General features: G+C 42.7%; 1 protein-coding gene across 7 annotated transcripts in view; it reads left to right on the forward strand.

Annotated features, from left to right (window-relative positions):
- prdm16 (PR domain containing 16) overlaps positions 1 to 16,661 on the forward strand; it is a 174,995-nt gene that overhangs the window by 90,916 nt on the left and 67,418 nt on the right. For all 7 annotated transcript variants that reach the window (XM_079674886.1, XM_079674892.1, XM_079674887.1 and 4 more), the window contains exon 3: positions 4,019 to 4,066. In XM_079674886.1, the coding sequence (XP_079531012.1) occupies positions 4,019 to 4,066 (48 nt within the window). The remainder of the gene's footprint in view (positions 1 to 4,018; positions 4,067 to 16,661) is intronic.

The raw sequence follows: 16,661 nt of genomic DNA on the forward strand, positions 1-16,661 counted from the left end.
TTTGCTGCTGTTTCTTGTTGGAAACTTGTGGCTTTGTGACATCCGCAGCCATCTATTGGGCCGTGTTGCTGTATTGCCTCATATTATCCAGAGTTGCCCAGAGTCGAGGAGAATTGTTTTTGGCAACAGAATGCTAACATTTTCCTAGTGGGGCCCTCTTCTTACTAGCGCCTGAGGATGATGATGAGTAAGCTTTGTAAGGTCCACCTCTAGTTGCTATAGCTACTTACTCAGCCTTCCCATTGGCGTGGCCATAAGTCATGATGGATGGGTCTTTTTCTGAAGGTTTGACTTGAGCTGCACATACAAAACCACAGCATATGCTTTATGGGCTCTGGATAGAAAACCCTCTGAGGGCATTTCTGCTGTTTTTTCACGTTAAATGAGCTCTGGAAATAAACTGTGCGGGATTTCGCTCCATCATGTGTTGGCTGTGAAAGTTCTTGTGAAAACAATAAGGCAGTCCACTAACTGAGTGTCTTTCCCCACGTTGTGTTTTCTTTGTCCGCTTGGTCATCATGGCATGTCAATACGAATGGTGCTAAAGTGGTATTGAAAAAGTCCTGACCATGTCCAATAACAAAAGCTGTGCAGTGAAACTCTAATATCGGTGGGGTTTTCCCTCCCTCCTTGTGTGAAAGCACACACAACAGACACGGTGAGATGGTTCTCACAGACACACATTTTACACATCCCTAATGAGGGTCTAGACAGCTCTTGGTGGAAGGATTCTGCAGGTGGCTGCACTTTCATCAAGCCACGGCTGGATTTGTTTATGTTTCAGGTCATATGGGCCAGAGAGAGAAGTTTGTGAGCCTAGACACACACTTACACACACTTTTTAATTACCCTCGCAGTGTTTTCTCTTTTCTATAAGACATATTGACATGTCAGCATTCAGCAGGGTAGATACAGAACAAATGGACAATTTTACCTCTCTCTGTGTAGTGGAAAATCTATCCCTCTCTACATAGGCCAGTCTCTATTTGGACCTGTCTCACCGACCCCGAGTAAAAATCACTTTGAGATGACGGTGACACGTGCAATAAATCATAGCACCGCCAGTCAGTGGCCAATCACATTTTCCTTCCCTAATTAATAGCTTATTTATTTGCTTGGCAGGGTTCTGCTGCAGGGCTAGGCCATTCAGTGCGTCTTTCTGTCTGTCTGTCTGTCTGTCTGTCTGTCTGTGTGTGTGTTTTTCTGCTGTGTTTGAGTGAGTGTGTTCATGTGTGTGTGTGTGTGTGTGTGTGTGTGTGTGTGTGTGTGTGTGTGTGTGTGTGTGTGTGTGTGTGTGTGTGTGTGTGTGTGTGTGTGTGTGTGTGTGTGTGTGTGTGTGTGTGTGTGTGTGTGTGTGTGTGTGTGTGTGTGTGTGTGTGTGTGTGTGTGTGTGTGTGTGTGTGATACAGTATGCCAGTGTTGAAAGAGCATCTCCACCTGCCCTAGTGTTACAGTTAGTCATCTTTGCACAAGCCCTTGCTTACCCGCTGGAAACCCTGTTCACCACTCTCCTTTTATTAAATATATAAACTTAATTTGGTAACTTTTCAACAGACAAACAGTTTGGTTTTGATCTGCATAGATATCAAAGCCATGAAGCTTTATCGTTAGCATTTTCCTGACAGTCAGCTCAGTGTTTCTGGAACCAAAACTGAGGTTTGGACGATAGAAAGCCCACACCGCCCCGACCCCCCACCTGAAGCTGAAAGACATTAAGGCATCAGTTAAACCGCTCATGTCTGCTTGCATGTCTTCTACAGTTTTAGGTTACTCTTGCACAATTTGATACACACACATATTTACACTTGGCATTTAGCATACAGAACAGGGGGAAAGTCCAGAAATTGTCCTATAGTTGCTGAACGCCTGGTAGCATTTTAGATGACCCAGCCAAGCTGTTGGTTTTGTAAACTGTTGCAGCTGGTCTTGTGCATTACCAGAAAGGGGAAGTCCTCTTTCTCCCCCTCTCCCTTGCTGACTCTCTCCCTCTCTCTCTGTTTTTATTATCGCCATGTTTAAAGTTCACAAGCACACTTTTACTTACCGAGCAGAAACATTAATTTAATTTCTCTTTCTTACTACTAAATAGTTATTCCGAAACCCCTTTCTATTTTACCCAACAGAGGTGTTACATTGAAGCATGTATTTCACATTATAGATAAGTAAACAAAGTAGTACAAATAAAAGAAATTGCCATTTTGTAACAGTGTTGGTTCTTTTTACAAAAAGCAAACATTTCTCTCACCCTCAGAAATACAATACCTACACATACACCCTCAGAAGATGCTGCTCAGAGGCCAGTGTTATTACCTACTGACAAACTATATGCAGGAAGTAACCACTACTTTTAAACCTGATGTTCAAAGAAACTAATCACACATACCAACTCACAACTCTTTGGCTTATTGAGTGTTGAGAGTGTTTCATTCCTATTCATTGGGAGCAAAACTTGAATGCATACGATTTGATTTGAGAATAATAAATACATACTACAATGTATTTTTCAATGCCATCAAACTGAAAATAAGTTAACCAGACTCTCTAGCTCATGCACACATGTTGATCAGATTTTAATGAAATTTACCAAACCTCAAAACTCTGTCTGCGCATTTTTAAAACAGAATAGCTACAGTCACAAGTCAAAACAAACTGACACATTTTGAGGCGGATACAATGTTTTTGCATTGTTTAAACCTGATTTCAGTTACACAAAGCTTCTGTAAAGGTTTGGATGATGTGTAAGTAGGCTGAAAACACTGTTGTAAGTATCTGTGGTGTAATTGCTCCCATTTGCTGAGGCTGAGAAAAAGATCCCTTGACAGCTTAATATAGGAAACCACTCGGTATGGCACACTGGTGCACATATGGCCCATCTGGTTCACTATTCAGTAAGAAAGAGAGAAGGAAGAATTAAGAGTGAACTTCTATGTGCTATGATTTCCGATAACAGTTTTTCTATTTAACTGAATAATTAATAATCTTACAGAGAAACCTATGGACAGTTCATCCTGAAGCACATCCACATGCACACAATAATCACCTCTTGTGAATTGAAGCCTTGTGTAGAAAAGTGCATAAGAGAAGTTGCTGTATGCCACAAGTGAAAGATTGGCTCCACAGTTTCCACGGCAGATTCCACAGTAGATAAATGTCTCTTTCCCAATCACGGGGGGTAACGCTGGCTTAGGAAATACAAACTTTGATATGTCAGCTCTAATGTAAAGGCAGCCATTCTATTCACAACACCCAAACAACACACATACTGTGAAACGGCTGATGAGGAGGATACGGTGCAGGAAAAGGGAGGATCAGATATGCAATATGTCTGTGCTTTAAGGAGTTTTATACGCCTAATTTCACTTAAATTCAGTAAAGTACCACGCTGATCCCCCACCAAACCTCAAACTGCTCTGAAAACAGTCTGCACCTATTATTTGATCTTCAGTGGCCATCAATGGGCTTCAGAGAAGGAAAGAAAGAAACAGACAGACGGAGAGAGACTCTGGGTTGCCATTATATGTGAAATGCCCCCTCATTGCAGCAGGGGCAGCCCCATCTCTTCATCATTCCCCCACTTCCTTCATTTCCTCTGGCAGACACTGGGAGCATTCTACCACCCATCTGCCCCCAGTAAATATTGCTTGAAGGCTTAATTATACACACATACACACACACACACACCCACGGACACGGTCTCAGTGAAATTTCCTGCAACGCTGAAGCGGAGAATTAACGTCAAATCTGCGGGGCATTCATTCATCAGAGTGGGTGTGTGTGTGTGGTGTTATGTTTGCTTCTGTGTGTGTTTTTGTGACCTCTCAGTCCATTATTATACCCCTCTGGTCACATTTGCAGCCCAGAGGGTCTGTGTGATGAACTGTGAACACCCTTTGCTCATGTCCTCAAGCAGCGATGTCATAAGCCATGGCTGAGGCCCTCTGAAACGTAGGAATCAATATTCTCTTTTAATGCCTTAATAAACAGATTCTCAATCTCAATTTTGTTTGTGTGTTAACAGATGATGAATGACCATGAGGAAGCCTCCCCTGACAGCTGCATCAAAAAGGTAGGATGGTCTCACCTCTTTATTATATTTCATTAATCCTATGTATGTACCTCCAGCAATCCTGCTGGGCTAACCTATACATCAAAGAAATGGAAAGACATCATCGTGTTAGGGTGGATACATAAAATGGAAGTTTATATTCACCATACAATAAATACTTATTTTCCTTTTTTGTATTTGTCAGAAAATGTGACAATGTTTCCTCTCAACTCCTCTAGTGGAGCTTGATCACATTTACTTCATCATTTTTCTGGTGTACAGAAAATATAGTCTGAATGGTGCAGTTTGATAACATAATAGAATATTAAATTGGTGTTACATTTTCTGAGCTTCCTACAAAAGCTTCAGTCGAGCAAATAAAGCATATTTTTTTTAAAGCTGGATTCATTGGCAAGTGTTTCAGTAACTATTCGGCCGTTCTTATCAAAGAACAGAAAACCTTTCTTCACTCAGACAAAAACACGGACAAATTCACACACACTTTGACCGACACGTCCCATTGACCAGTCACTGACCACTTTATGAGGTAATGCATGTATTGAAGAGGGTGGGCAGTTTGCTTTTATGGCCAGTGTCGGCGGGTCAAGAAAGGACAGCGAGAGAGTTCATGTCCATCTAATGGTCCATGAAAGAACAATGGCTGCAGCAGAGTGGACACTCTTTCTGAGAATGACTGAAGCCATGCAGGCGTAGCTCCAACACGAGTCGATGGCACGTTGGTTAAAGCAGAAATCAATGGTTGGAAATGGGACAGCAGTAAATTATATAAGGTTTTTATCATATGAGTGAGTTTTAGAGGCCCCAGTATTTTAAATATTTTAAAACCTACTGTTTGCATTGTCTTGAAAACATTTATTCAGTTTTACCATATGAATTTTAAATGGAAAAATGTTTTTATATAATTCCGAAGTGGACTTTGATTATAGTTGTTTGACAGAACAGATCTACAAAACAACCATTATGTTGTGGCATTCATCACAGATTTAGCCATCAAATAAATTGGAACTGAGTTTTGGAGTAAGCCTCACAAGTATATGTATGCATTGTGTCTTATCTTACATGACAGGAAGGTAAAAACATCAGCAACAGATCTAATGGTGAACTATTTTTTCTCTACATACTCTAATCCAGCTCTCCTTAATAAAAGCAGTGTGTGAGAGGAGATGCCTTGCGACCAACCTGAGCAAGACGTATTTCACTTAAAATCTCTTTTGGCATAATTTACAATTATGACCAATTTGGCCCTTAGAAAAACAAAGTCACTTTAATTTCCTCATTTGCATTTCAGGTCAAGGGTCTTGTTGCTGTATCCTCTATAAACAGGCGGGCATGCAAATCACTGACTGCTTGGTTGATGTGAAATCCTACATTAGTCAATGAGCTTATTTAAAGGGCTGACCGCAGGTGGTTTGGGCTGGGCCCTCTTCCCCACATGTTCGTACAATGTGGAAAAAACGAGACGGTTTTATAAACTACTTAACCGCCTTCTTCATAAGGGTGGCCCGTGCAAACCACTCTGCACACACACACACATCTACACACTCACATATAAAAAGACACACATACATGCACTGATAAGAGCGGGAAGTTGCAATACGCACAAAGATGACAGAATACAGACATACTGTATGCTTACCTACAGTACATCAAATCTAAACACAGCACATACACACACACTGGCCACATCTCATTATGCAGAGTGTGAGTTGCGGTGGGCCCTCATCGGGCGGTGGCAGACCACATGGCTGTTATGAATATGAATGAAATTATGCATGAGCCAGTCCTTATGACATGACTCATTCATCCACATCGTGCAGTCACACAGACACAGGGCATTGGCACACGCACACAAACGCACACAGGCACATAAACATTGACTTCTCCTTTCTCCACCATGTCATTAACATTGCTATGCTTGATTGAGGCAGAATGTTAATTGAGTTGTAGCTTGAATAAAGTAGTTAACTGCTGAAAAGTGTGTGTGTGTGTGTGTGTGTGTGTGTGTGTGTGTGTGTGTGTGTGTGTGTGTGTGTGTGTGTGTGTGTGTGTGTTTGCGTGCGTGCGTGCGTGCGTGCGTGCGTGCGTGCGTGCGTGCGTGGTTTTGCATGACTGTAAGTGTTATTAGCTCTTATATTACAGTAAAACATCTGTTTTGGAACACCAACCCCCATATTTGTCAAAAAATAAGTATTTGGTACCCAAAAAAACAAAAGTTATTTAAATCTAAAATTAATTATATACTGAATTATACCAGACACTGTGTATATACATAGATAAGTTTCACTCTAATTAAATAAATACTAACATTATTTAAGACACAATTTAAGTAAATGAAAATAAATATCTAAAAAAATCTGCATATTTATATTCATCTTTAAAGCAGAAAAATATGTATACAATACATATAGTTACTGTAGGAATACAGTTATCATAGAAACGGGCATTGACTTATTTAAACCGACCACAAACACAGGTTCATTGCACGTTGCTGAGTCAGTCCTGAAAGAATGTGAAGGCGAGTGGGGGGCACTGGCAGAGTCGGGGTTAAGGCGAGGGATAAAACGGAAGCAAAAATGTTATTGTAGCTTCTCCAGTCCACTTACTGAAAGCTGCCCAGAGCTTACTGCTGTGTGTGTGTGTCTGTGTGAGGTTTAAGGCCTCAGATTCATGTGCAGCCCTTGCTTCGACATGGGCCGAGCCGTATTGGATTACACACATGCATCTTCACACCCCACCCACAGGCAGAGAATCAAAAGTAGCGTTATCGGAATTCTCTCTCTGCTTACTTTATCCATCCTCTTCCTCTCATTTCATCCCCTCCTCTCTCTCAGCAGACGGTGTAGTGTTGTTGGAGCTATAGATTGCTATCAGTGGCTATTGGTGATAGGATCAGGGATTGTTTGGTTTGGGCTGGTCCGGCCATACAAAACAGGACTATATGTCTGTTTAGCTGTCTAGGCCCTTCTTACGCATGTTCTCATTCACACCCTGCACAGACACCTAAGTCTGTGTGTGTGTGGAAGTTAATAGGGTATCGGAGGACTTGTATTTCTTTTTGGATTCCTTAGATTTAAAAGTGGTAGCCAGATAGGGAGCAGGATGAAAGAAAGCAGTCAGTGCCCTGTGTGTGTGTGTGTGTGTGTGTGTGTGTGTGTGTGTGTGTGTGTGTGTGTGTGTGTGTGTGTGTGTGTGTGTGTGTGTGTGTGTGTGTGTGTGTGTGTGTGTGTGTGTGTGTGTGTGTGTGTGTGTGTGTGTGTGTGTGTGTGTGTGTGTGTGTGTGTGTGTGTGTGTGTGAGTGAGTGTTAATCCTCATCTTCAGAGGAGCGCCGCTGTCCATCCCGACGTGTGTAAACACTCCAGCAGATCAGATGGCAGATAATGACTTCCAGATAGACACCCTCCATTCAACCAGCAGAGAAAATCAATGAGCACTGATTGCTTTTTTCCCAAGACGATCATCTCCCCCTGAAGGCTACTATCTATCTCTCTACTTCTATCTCGCTGGCTCTCTCAATTTCCGTGTCTCTCTGTCTCTCTCTCTACAAGCCCTATTCATTCACCTCTCAATACCACTGAGATTGAATCAATTCATGCTGCTTTTCACAGGGGATTTACTGTGAAAAGATACAGCGGAATATCTCTTTAAGACGATCAGGTCTCTGTTTGTCCGCATGTGTCACTCTTCCTCTTCTATTTGTCTGATTGATATTGGACATGCTTGCCTAACATATTTCTCGATGGTTTCCAGATAGCAATCTTCTTTCTATTTTTGACAAAGATGTGTTATTATGTCGTTTTTGTCCAGCCCTAGCTGTTGTTTCTCCTACATCATCGAGCAAATGTGTTTTTAAGATGCAGCATTAGTTGCAAATGGGAAAATGAGAGGGGTTGATATGAACTCTGACCTATAAGTAGATTTTTCCCACTCCATGTTGAAAGACGAGAGAGCCAAATGGGGGTCAGCTGCAGTTGTGAGTTGATGAGTGTGTGTGTGTGTGTGTGTGTGTGTGTGTGTGTGTGTGTGTGTGTGTGTGTGTGTGTGTGTGTGTGTGTGTGTGTGTGTGTGTGTGTGTGTGTGTGTGTGTGTGTGTGTGTGTGTGTGTGTGTGTGTGTGTGTGTGTGTGTGTGTGTGTGTGTGTGTGTGTGTGTGTGTGTAGGCGCTTGTGTGTGAATGTCTTTTTCTCCCCATATCAAGCTGGGGAATTGAATCTCTAAATATGCTAGCTAAATGACCCTAAATGTATGAGGGCTATTATGTGGACAGAGGGAGGCTCACGGGTCACATAAGTGATCCAGTGCTCCGGGCCATAGTTTACCCCCTGCCAGCAGCACCACACTCCCCCATCCCTCCCCCTGTTTAAATAGGCTCATGATTGATTGATAATTATGATAATTTGTTTGAAATGATTATCTGGATATTATAATCACTGCCACCCCAGTGCGCCTCGGGGGCAAGCCATTTTTCATAATGCTGAACGTCACAAATGCCCCCTGGTTACAGAGGTGGCTCTGTGTGTGTGTGTGTGTGTGTGTGTGTGTGTGTGTGTGTGTGTGTGTGTGTGTGTGTGTGTGTGTGTGTGTGTGTGTGTGTGTGTGTGTGTGTGTGTGTGTGTGTGTGTGTGTGTGTGTGTGTGTGTGTGTGTGTGTGTGTGTGTGTGTGTGTGTGTGTGTGTGTGTGTGTGTGTGTGTGTGTGTGTGTGTGTACATCTGTGCTTTGGGGTTGTGTGTACGCGCAGGGCTTGGCAATGGGCTCACATGGGTGATGACTTGACTGTGGAGTGATGCACCCAAATAGCAGGAAATGGCCATCCTCATACACACCTGAACATAAATTAAATGGACTAGAAAGTTGGATTTAACCAAAAATATCTCTGTTATATCTGTTATATTTGAATTCTGTACTATATCCATGTATAGTATAACTACTATACATAAATATAGTAGTGCAGTACATTAGTATAAGTGTAGTTAGCAATTTGAGACTTTATGTAGGTTCTGCGACAGGGTGTGGATTCGTTTTTTACTTTCACACATTTTATTTTATAAAATTAAATATGATAGGATTAATTTAAACATGTTCTGATTTGGAAGAGTTGGTACTGTAGTTAAGATTGAAAGCTACATAGAAGCGTTTTCCCAAAGTAGAGTTGGGATATTGGATGAATATATCAATGATTGGGTGGTTGTTATTTTGGAAATGTAACGGTCCGCCCTCAAATAAGGTGACAGTGGCAGCTTGGAAAATGTAAGCATATTGCCCAACCCAAACACAAAGTGAGAAGGACAGACTCTATCTGTATGATTTTCCTCATGTCTGCTCTTGAAAACATACAAACCGATGCATGATCAGGAAGTTCCCAAACATCTTCTTGTCATCCTCGGGCAGTGAGCATACACTGCGTAGCTCCAATCATCTCGTCTTCTCTGTCATCTGAAGGAAAAGAAGAGGAGGAGTGTGTGTGCATGTGTGTGTTGTAGGGGGGTTGCAGGAATAATATTTGCGGTTTTCGCTACGCCCCGAGATGACTTAATGATGATATGGGTACCTTTCTTCTGCTGGGCAGGGTTACATTTTAATGGGCCCTGAGTGACATGTTTTCATTTTGCTCCGTAACCTGCCCCCCCACCCAGCTCCACCACCGTCACCACCTTTATTCCCATCCCCCCCTTCAAAATAAACATCGCCAAATCCTTCCCTATGTCACGTCAGACGAGGAAAAAATAAAGTTTGAAACCAGAGGCAGTCAGTAGTGAGCTGTAGTGTTTGTGTGGTGGGATAGGCAATGACGGGGAGTGGCCCCTCGCAGACAGACAGACAAATATGCAGGGACTGAGCTCACATGGTCGAAATCATGTATGTTGGGGAATGTAAGGCGGGATAATCTTTCAAAGCATACCGTTTGCCAACTAACATCGACCTGTGCTTAGAGAAGGTGAATTTGAAGATGAATACTCCACTGAAATACTCACAGATTTGGAGGGTGGCCCTGTACAGTCTTTAGGAAGCTATTTTGAGTATGGAGGTCACTAGCATAACAGATCCATCTAATTTCACTCCTGCAAATCTGCTTATGATCTGTCTGCTCAAGATGTTTCCAAAAAACACTCGCAGTCATGGCTAAATGCACTCTTTATATGCCCGGCCTGTAGCTGAACACTTAGCAGGAGGTGTCAAATTGATTATTTATTTATAATGTTGCAAAGGTACTCATAACAGTTCATTTCAACATTTTAAGCACGCTAGAAACTTTTCAGAATCCACTTAAATGCCAAAAGTATTTGATATTCAAAGTATATTTTTGTATATGTCTATAATCACTGGTTAGGTTTGTTTTATAAGCCAATTATAAGTCATCTGTCCAGACATTTATTAGCCAATAGGGCTGATCTGTTGATGGTCACATGGTCTGGACAAAGTCAGGGTTGTTGGAGGGGAGGTGGGGAGTAGGAGGAGAGGTGAAGACAGAGAGAAATGGTCTTTCTCTGTCCCTCTGTGTCTGTCTTGTCTGTGGGAACTGTCCCAGCTATGGCCACTGCAGAATGCTGTCATTATGCCCTGTGAGGAGCATTCACTCAAAGGCCACTGCTGTGTGTGTCACTGTGTTCATGTGTATGTGTGTGCGGGTGTCTGAGGGCCACTTTTAACTTGCAGTGGCACTTTAAACTTGTGTGTGTGTGTGTGGGCCCTGACTGACGCATCTCTGTTGTTATCGCCGATCAAAACCCGACGTCACAATGGAGTGAAGCGCTGGGAGAGGAATTCAAGTGGGAACTGAAGAAAGAAAGAGTGGAACAGATAGAGAGAGACAGAGCCAGGGGGCGGAGGAGAAGCACGAGGTGATCGGAGGCACTTTCACATCAGCTGGCTCCCTGACCTCTCCCTCTTTCCCTCTTTCTCTCCTTCTTTTCTTGTGCCTTTCACTCTCTCTATATTTCTCTCTTTCTCTCTCTCGCAGTCTTTGTCTCTACATAATCCCTCTCTCTCAGTGGCCATTCCAAAACATTCTCTGGGGTCACCCAACAAAAGGAGGAGGGCGATATTCTGACATTTGCGGGGGATGTCATGAGTTTCTGCACATACACACACAGTCACACACTCACTTTCACACATTTTTTTTTACTATCAACATGAAGACATTCTGTTGTTCCCTAATACTAAACCTCTCCTAAATGTCAGTTGAACTTATTTATTATGCGTTATTGCAACTTAAATGGTTTCTGGGCCTAACATTGTATTTAATGTAGCTTATTGAAACAAAAAGGTGTGTAAGCACTATTAAACATCACAAACTAATTTGAATTTGAGATACAACAACTTGGTTTAGTCAGAGAATAAACTAAGGGCCTACATAAAAGGCCACTTTGAGATAAATTATTTTCAATTGTGATCTTGCAAACCTACTTTTGTGGAGTCACACATTTAAATTAATACAGTAGAGCTGGAATTGGATAATTGCATAATAGGTCATCTTTAACCCTTGAAATTCCCTAGATTTAAACCCAATGCTGATGTTCTTATGTTGACACTAAACCCAAGGTCATCATACTGCCAAGTCATTGGACATTTTAAAGTTGACATATTTTACTTCACATCTTTTGGCCTCTTGAGGATTAAAGTCATCCTATAAGGACAATTGGCACTCACAGCTTCAAAAACACACACACACACACACACACACACACACACACACACACACACACACACACACACACACACACACACACACACACACACACACACACACACACACACACACACACACACACACACACACACACACACACACACACACACACTCTGCCTTGACAAGAAAGCAGTGAGTTCATTAAGCAGACAGTGTGAATGAAGAAGGCCGGCTGGTCAAGCATCGGTGATAATAACATGACGACCCGCATGGCGTTGCCACGGAGACTTAGAAGCCAGGGGGAGGCAGAGAACAGAGAGTTGTGTGGTCCTGCTCTTCAAAAATATGTTCACGTGTCAGACAAGGATCTGCCTTCATCTGTGCGTGAGAACGGCTGGGTGCATTTGAAAATCCACCTCGTAAAGGGGAGTATTTCTTTTGTGATACAGAAGTGCTCTGACTGTCACACTGTACAGCAGACGCGTCTACCTTCTGATGTCCATTTCAGCTGTTGCAGCTAAGAATACCTTTCACAAAATCGTATCTTTATATTTTGCACAGCTGGGAATATCTCGCAAAATACCCTAACGTCTCGTGCTCTGAGAATATGCATGGGACATATACAAGTAAAACAGGCCTCTTGACACACCACAACTAACTTTTATAATGTTCCTCTTTGTTGTTATTTTTCACAACATTTAGTGAAGAGGAAAGACCAAAAGACTGCCAGAGAAACAGAGATGGCGTGGGAGATGGGGAGCTGTTGACACAGAGGATGTCTATAGTTAGACGGGCAAAAGACGGAGCAGGAGAGTGAGCTTCAGTAAAGATGGAAACCCTCAGAGGGCAGGAGACAGCCGGAGGCAGGGGGATGGGGCACAAAGGGGAAGGAATGCCAGAATGCCCAAGAGAGGCAAGAACTGGCAGGCCAGTCACAGACACAACCCGTCTGGGGAGGAGAGGCAGGGAGTGGGGGTGAGAGGCTGGCTCACCAAGGTCATGTGAAAAAAGATCCCCCTTTCTCCACCCACCAACCTACCCATCCATCCATCGCTGTGTCCGCACATCACTCTTCCCCCTTGGATATTTCAGATAGTCAAAACATTTGAGAATTTGTTAAAAAAAGAGGAAAAGAATATGAGAAAAAGGGACTCGGGCTGAGATATGAGTAAAGGATGAGGCAATGGCAAGAGACAGTGGAAGTGTGTCTGGGTGTAACAGCTCTTAAGGGAGCTTTTAGCCAGTGCTAAGTGAAGCGTGCCGTGTGTTCAGGCTGCTCTGGGTAACTGTCTTCATATTTCCGACGAGGGCCTCAGACACGAGACATACACTTAATTACATACACATGAGTATACCTCTGCTTACAGTATGTATGTACACGTCTGTTGAGGCCAGACATTTTTCTTTATCATGTGTAGTGTTTGAAACGTGTTCAAATTCATATGCTACGTTCACTAATACCAAAGGCAGCTAGAGGGAACTAACAGAGAAAAACTAAAAGCAGTTGCTTTTTTCAAATGAAATCATTGGACCCTTGAGCTACTTTCTACCCCAAAAAGAGTAAATGTTGAAATGGCAACAGCTTATGGTGATCCAAATAATAAAGAAACTAATTATTGACATAAAGGGAATAAATTATAATGATTTTACAAACTAAATGTGTAGGTAAGCAATACAGCATTCATGGGGGCTCTTGACTTGGAAGAATTTTCACAATATTTGACAGACATGATTTGCATCAACCCAGGCGAGAGTAAAAAAAGGGAAAATAGATGTACATTTGAAATAGGGCTAAAATATAATTACCAAATATTAACATGAGGATTTTTTTTAGATGTTCCTACTTTGCACTTATTGAATGCAGAATGGAATTTTTACATTGTTTTTTGTTTCACTGAATTGCTCTTTAGAGGTTTGTGGTTGCAGTGATTAGGAGGTTTCGAAGGATATCGCGTGTAATGCAATTGTCGCATTATTGACAAAAAAAATTCCAGCTGGTTCAGAAATGTTGATGTAGAAAAGAACAGTTTTGGTTTATTGTTAAAACAATGAATCCCAGCATTCATTTTTCCTTTTATAGTTGGTGGTGTCTGTACCTGTTGCTGCAAGTTAGGATAATCCACCCTCAACACATTTCGAAAACCAGGGTTTCTGTCCTCTCTATCCCTACTTTATCCTTGATCCTCACTTCCTTCTCTCCCCCCTCCTTCCATCCCTCTCTCCTTCCCTCCGATCTCGGCTGAACAGTACGGTCTTTGACTGAGTCTTAATCTTCATTACAGGGCATTAGTCCACTGGGGAGGCCCTGTCTCGTCTCCCCACAGCGCAGCCTGGCACTGTCCCGCAAGGGACGTCCCGCAACGGCACAGCACAGACACCCTGCCAACCCCCCTCGCCCCCCCACCAGCTTCACCTTGGTCACCCCTTCGCTCAAATGAACTGTTAAATAAACGGCAGGCCTTAATCCACATGAAGGAGCCGGGGTGGAGGTGGTGGAGTAAGTGGCAAGGCTGGTCAGGAGAAACAAAAGAGCCAGCCCTGGACGCCTCCATTTAAAGCAACCATCAATCATACTCACCATGAGATTTCACTTTCTTTCTTTTTTTTGACATAGATTTTATCATTAATGACTAAATCTCAGGGAATCAGAGCGACAGTAATCTGAGGCATGTGGCTCAGCAACCGGCAGTCCGTGAGCATGGCCTAGTGTCTGATGATGCATGTGTGTGTGCGGAAGAGAGAAATGACATACGCACAATGTTACACTGCTTTTATTTCCCCTATCTGCAATTGGGTTTATTGTCCCATGCTTTGCTGTCTTATTAATTACCCATTAAAAAATACTTTGACAGTTGGAAGGCCGTGAACATTTCGTAACAAACGTAACAAAAAAACATGCACACATCTATCTCAGCGTATGGCTCCTGCAATAAGCTCACTAACAAGGACAGTTGCTGCTGTGAATTAGATAATTAAGGAGGATAGCTAATTCAGTAAACAAGCATCGGGGCCGTCACCCCTAATTAAGTGATTACAAGGAAGAGCACACTCAGCCAGCGCAGCGCTAATTAACACATACACAAACACACGCACAGACACGTGTGAAGACATGGAGAATTATCTGTTCGAGAAACAATGATTAGGCCGAGTGGGGGATCCCAGGAGAGGCAGGCAATGAGAGGGGATCCCACACACACACACACACACACACACACACACACACACACACACACACACACACACACACACACACACACACACACACACACACACACACACACACACACACACACACACACACACACACACACACACACACACACACACACACACACACACACACACTCACACACAGCGCCATTCCCGAGAGAGGGGCTTTCTGTGTCTTAGTACTAATTCATAGTGGATAATCCTTTTATTCAGCTAGCCACATTGAAGCGGATGGGGACAGTTAACTGCGGTCACATAGAGTGACCTGCACTCCGCTCATACAAACACTCTCAATGTCTGGTCTGGGCACTGAAGGAGAGGGCAATCCAACAACAATACTGAGGTGTCGGGCAAAGGCCCAATTTAAATCCAATTACACCTCCTTTCTTCTTCAGTGGTGATTATTGTCTCAAGAAATAGACTTTCACAGAAAATGTCTATACCCAAATGTAATAATCCAATCAAATATTTGTATATATTTACATATTTCGTCGTGCTTCTTCAATCCGCTGCATTAATATTTAAACCCATTTGGTTTTTCTACACTCCATGGGAATACACTATACACCGGCAGTCAACCCCGCTCTAATATCAGCTGTGACATTTCAGATCGAGATGATCATATCAGAGTATTATCATAGAGAGTGTTTCCCTGGGGAGAATTATCCAGAACATTAACCAGGGAGTCAAAGTGATTATTTTGCCCCAATTCTCCTAAGGGAATATAGTAGCATGTATATGATATGATTTATTCTAATATAAACTATATCTAGTCAAATATTTCTTCGGATGTTAATGGCGCATCGAGAAGAGATTCTGCCGTGGAAATGCAAAAAGGTTGGTCTGCGATTGAAACTGCATACAATTCAAAATTAGTTCTTAAAGGTCCAACAGCTAGATTTCATTTCACACAAAAAGAGATTATAACATGTTCTCATAACTCATTTTCAATCAGCTGTTTTCCCTTAATGCACTAGGTCAGATGTTATGTTTTTCCGGAGTGTACAGCATTTTCACAGCGGCGCACAAGAGCAGATCAGCTCGGCTTAAAATCCACTTTCAATGAAAATAAAAATTCATTAATTAAGAATAGCTCCGGGGATGAAGGTAATTATTTTTCGGAGCAGAAAAGATTTTCCACATTGGTCAGGATAACTGTGGTGTGGTGTTATCTGCTAACAATGGGGCCAGCCTTTCTACTCCCCTCCACCTTTGTGAGTCTGATTTAAGATCCCCAGCTAATGGGCATACCTGCCTGACAAACATGACTTCCTAGCAGGTGACTCCTGTCAAGATTGTCTGAAATAACAGGTAAATGAATTAGCAATAAAATTGACTTAGGGGTAGCAGGCAGGGGTGCCCATTATTACTGCTCCTAATCACTAAAGAGATGCATTCACTTGCCTTAAGAAGGCAGCATTTTTCACCGCTTGCTGGCCACCGGCCCCCTCGGAGCCACAACACATTTCTAATGGAAGGCTCGCTGCTTGAGCTCCAACCTCCCGAAAGCCCCCAACCATTTCTTTCTTTCACTCTCTTTTCTCTCCTCCACCCACACCCCAATCTTCACACCCCCTTTCTCTGCTGTTAGATTATCAGTTTTGATTACCGCCGGCAACTGGCTCTTACCAGCGGTCGGAAGCAGTGTCTCACGGACCTGAAAGGCCCTCAGCAGGTTGCAAGAAGCTTTTGAAATTATGGGGCTGGGCTCAGAGGGGAAAGTGCTCTGCGTGCTGCTTCGTGGCCATTTAATCAACTCC

Source organism: Notothenia rossii (genome assembly GCF_949606895.1).
Source record: "Notothenia rossii genome assembly, chromosome: 4".
Taxonomy (NCBI): Eukaryota; Metazoa; Chordata; class Actinopteri; order Perciformes; family Nototheniidae; genus Notothenia; species Notothenia rossii.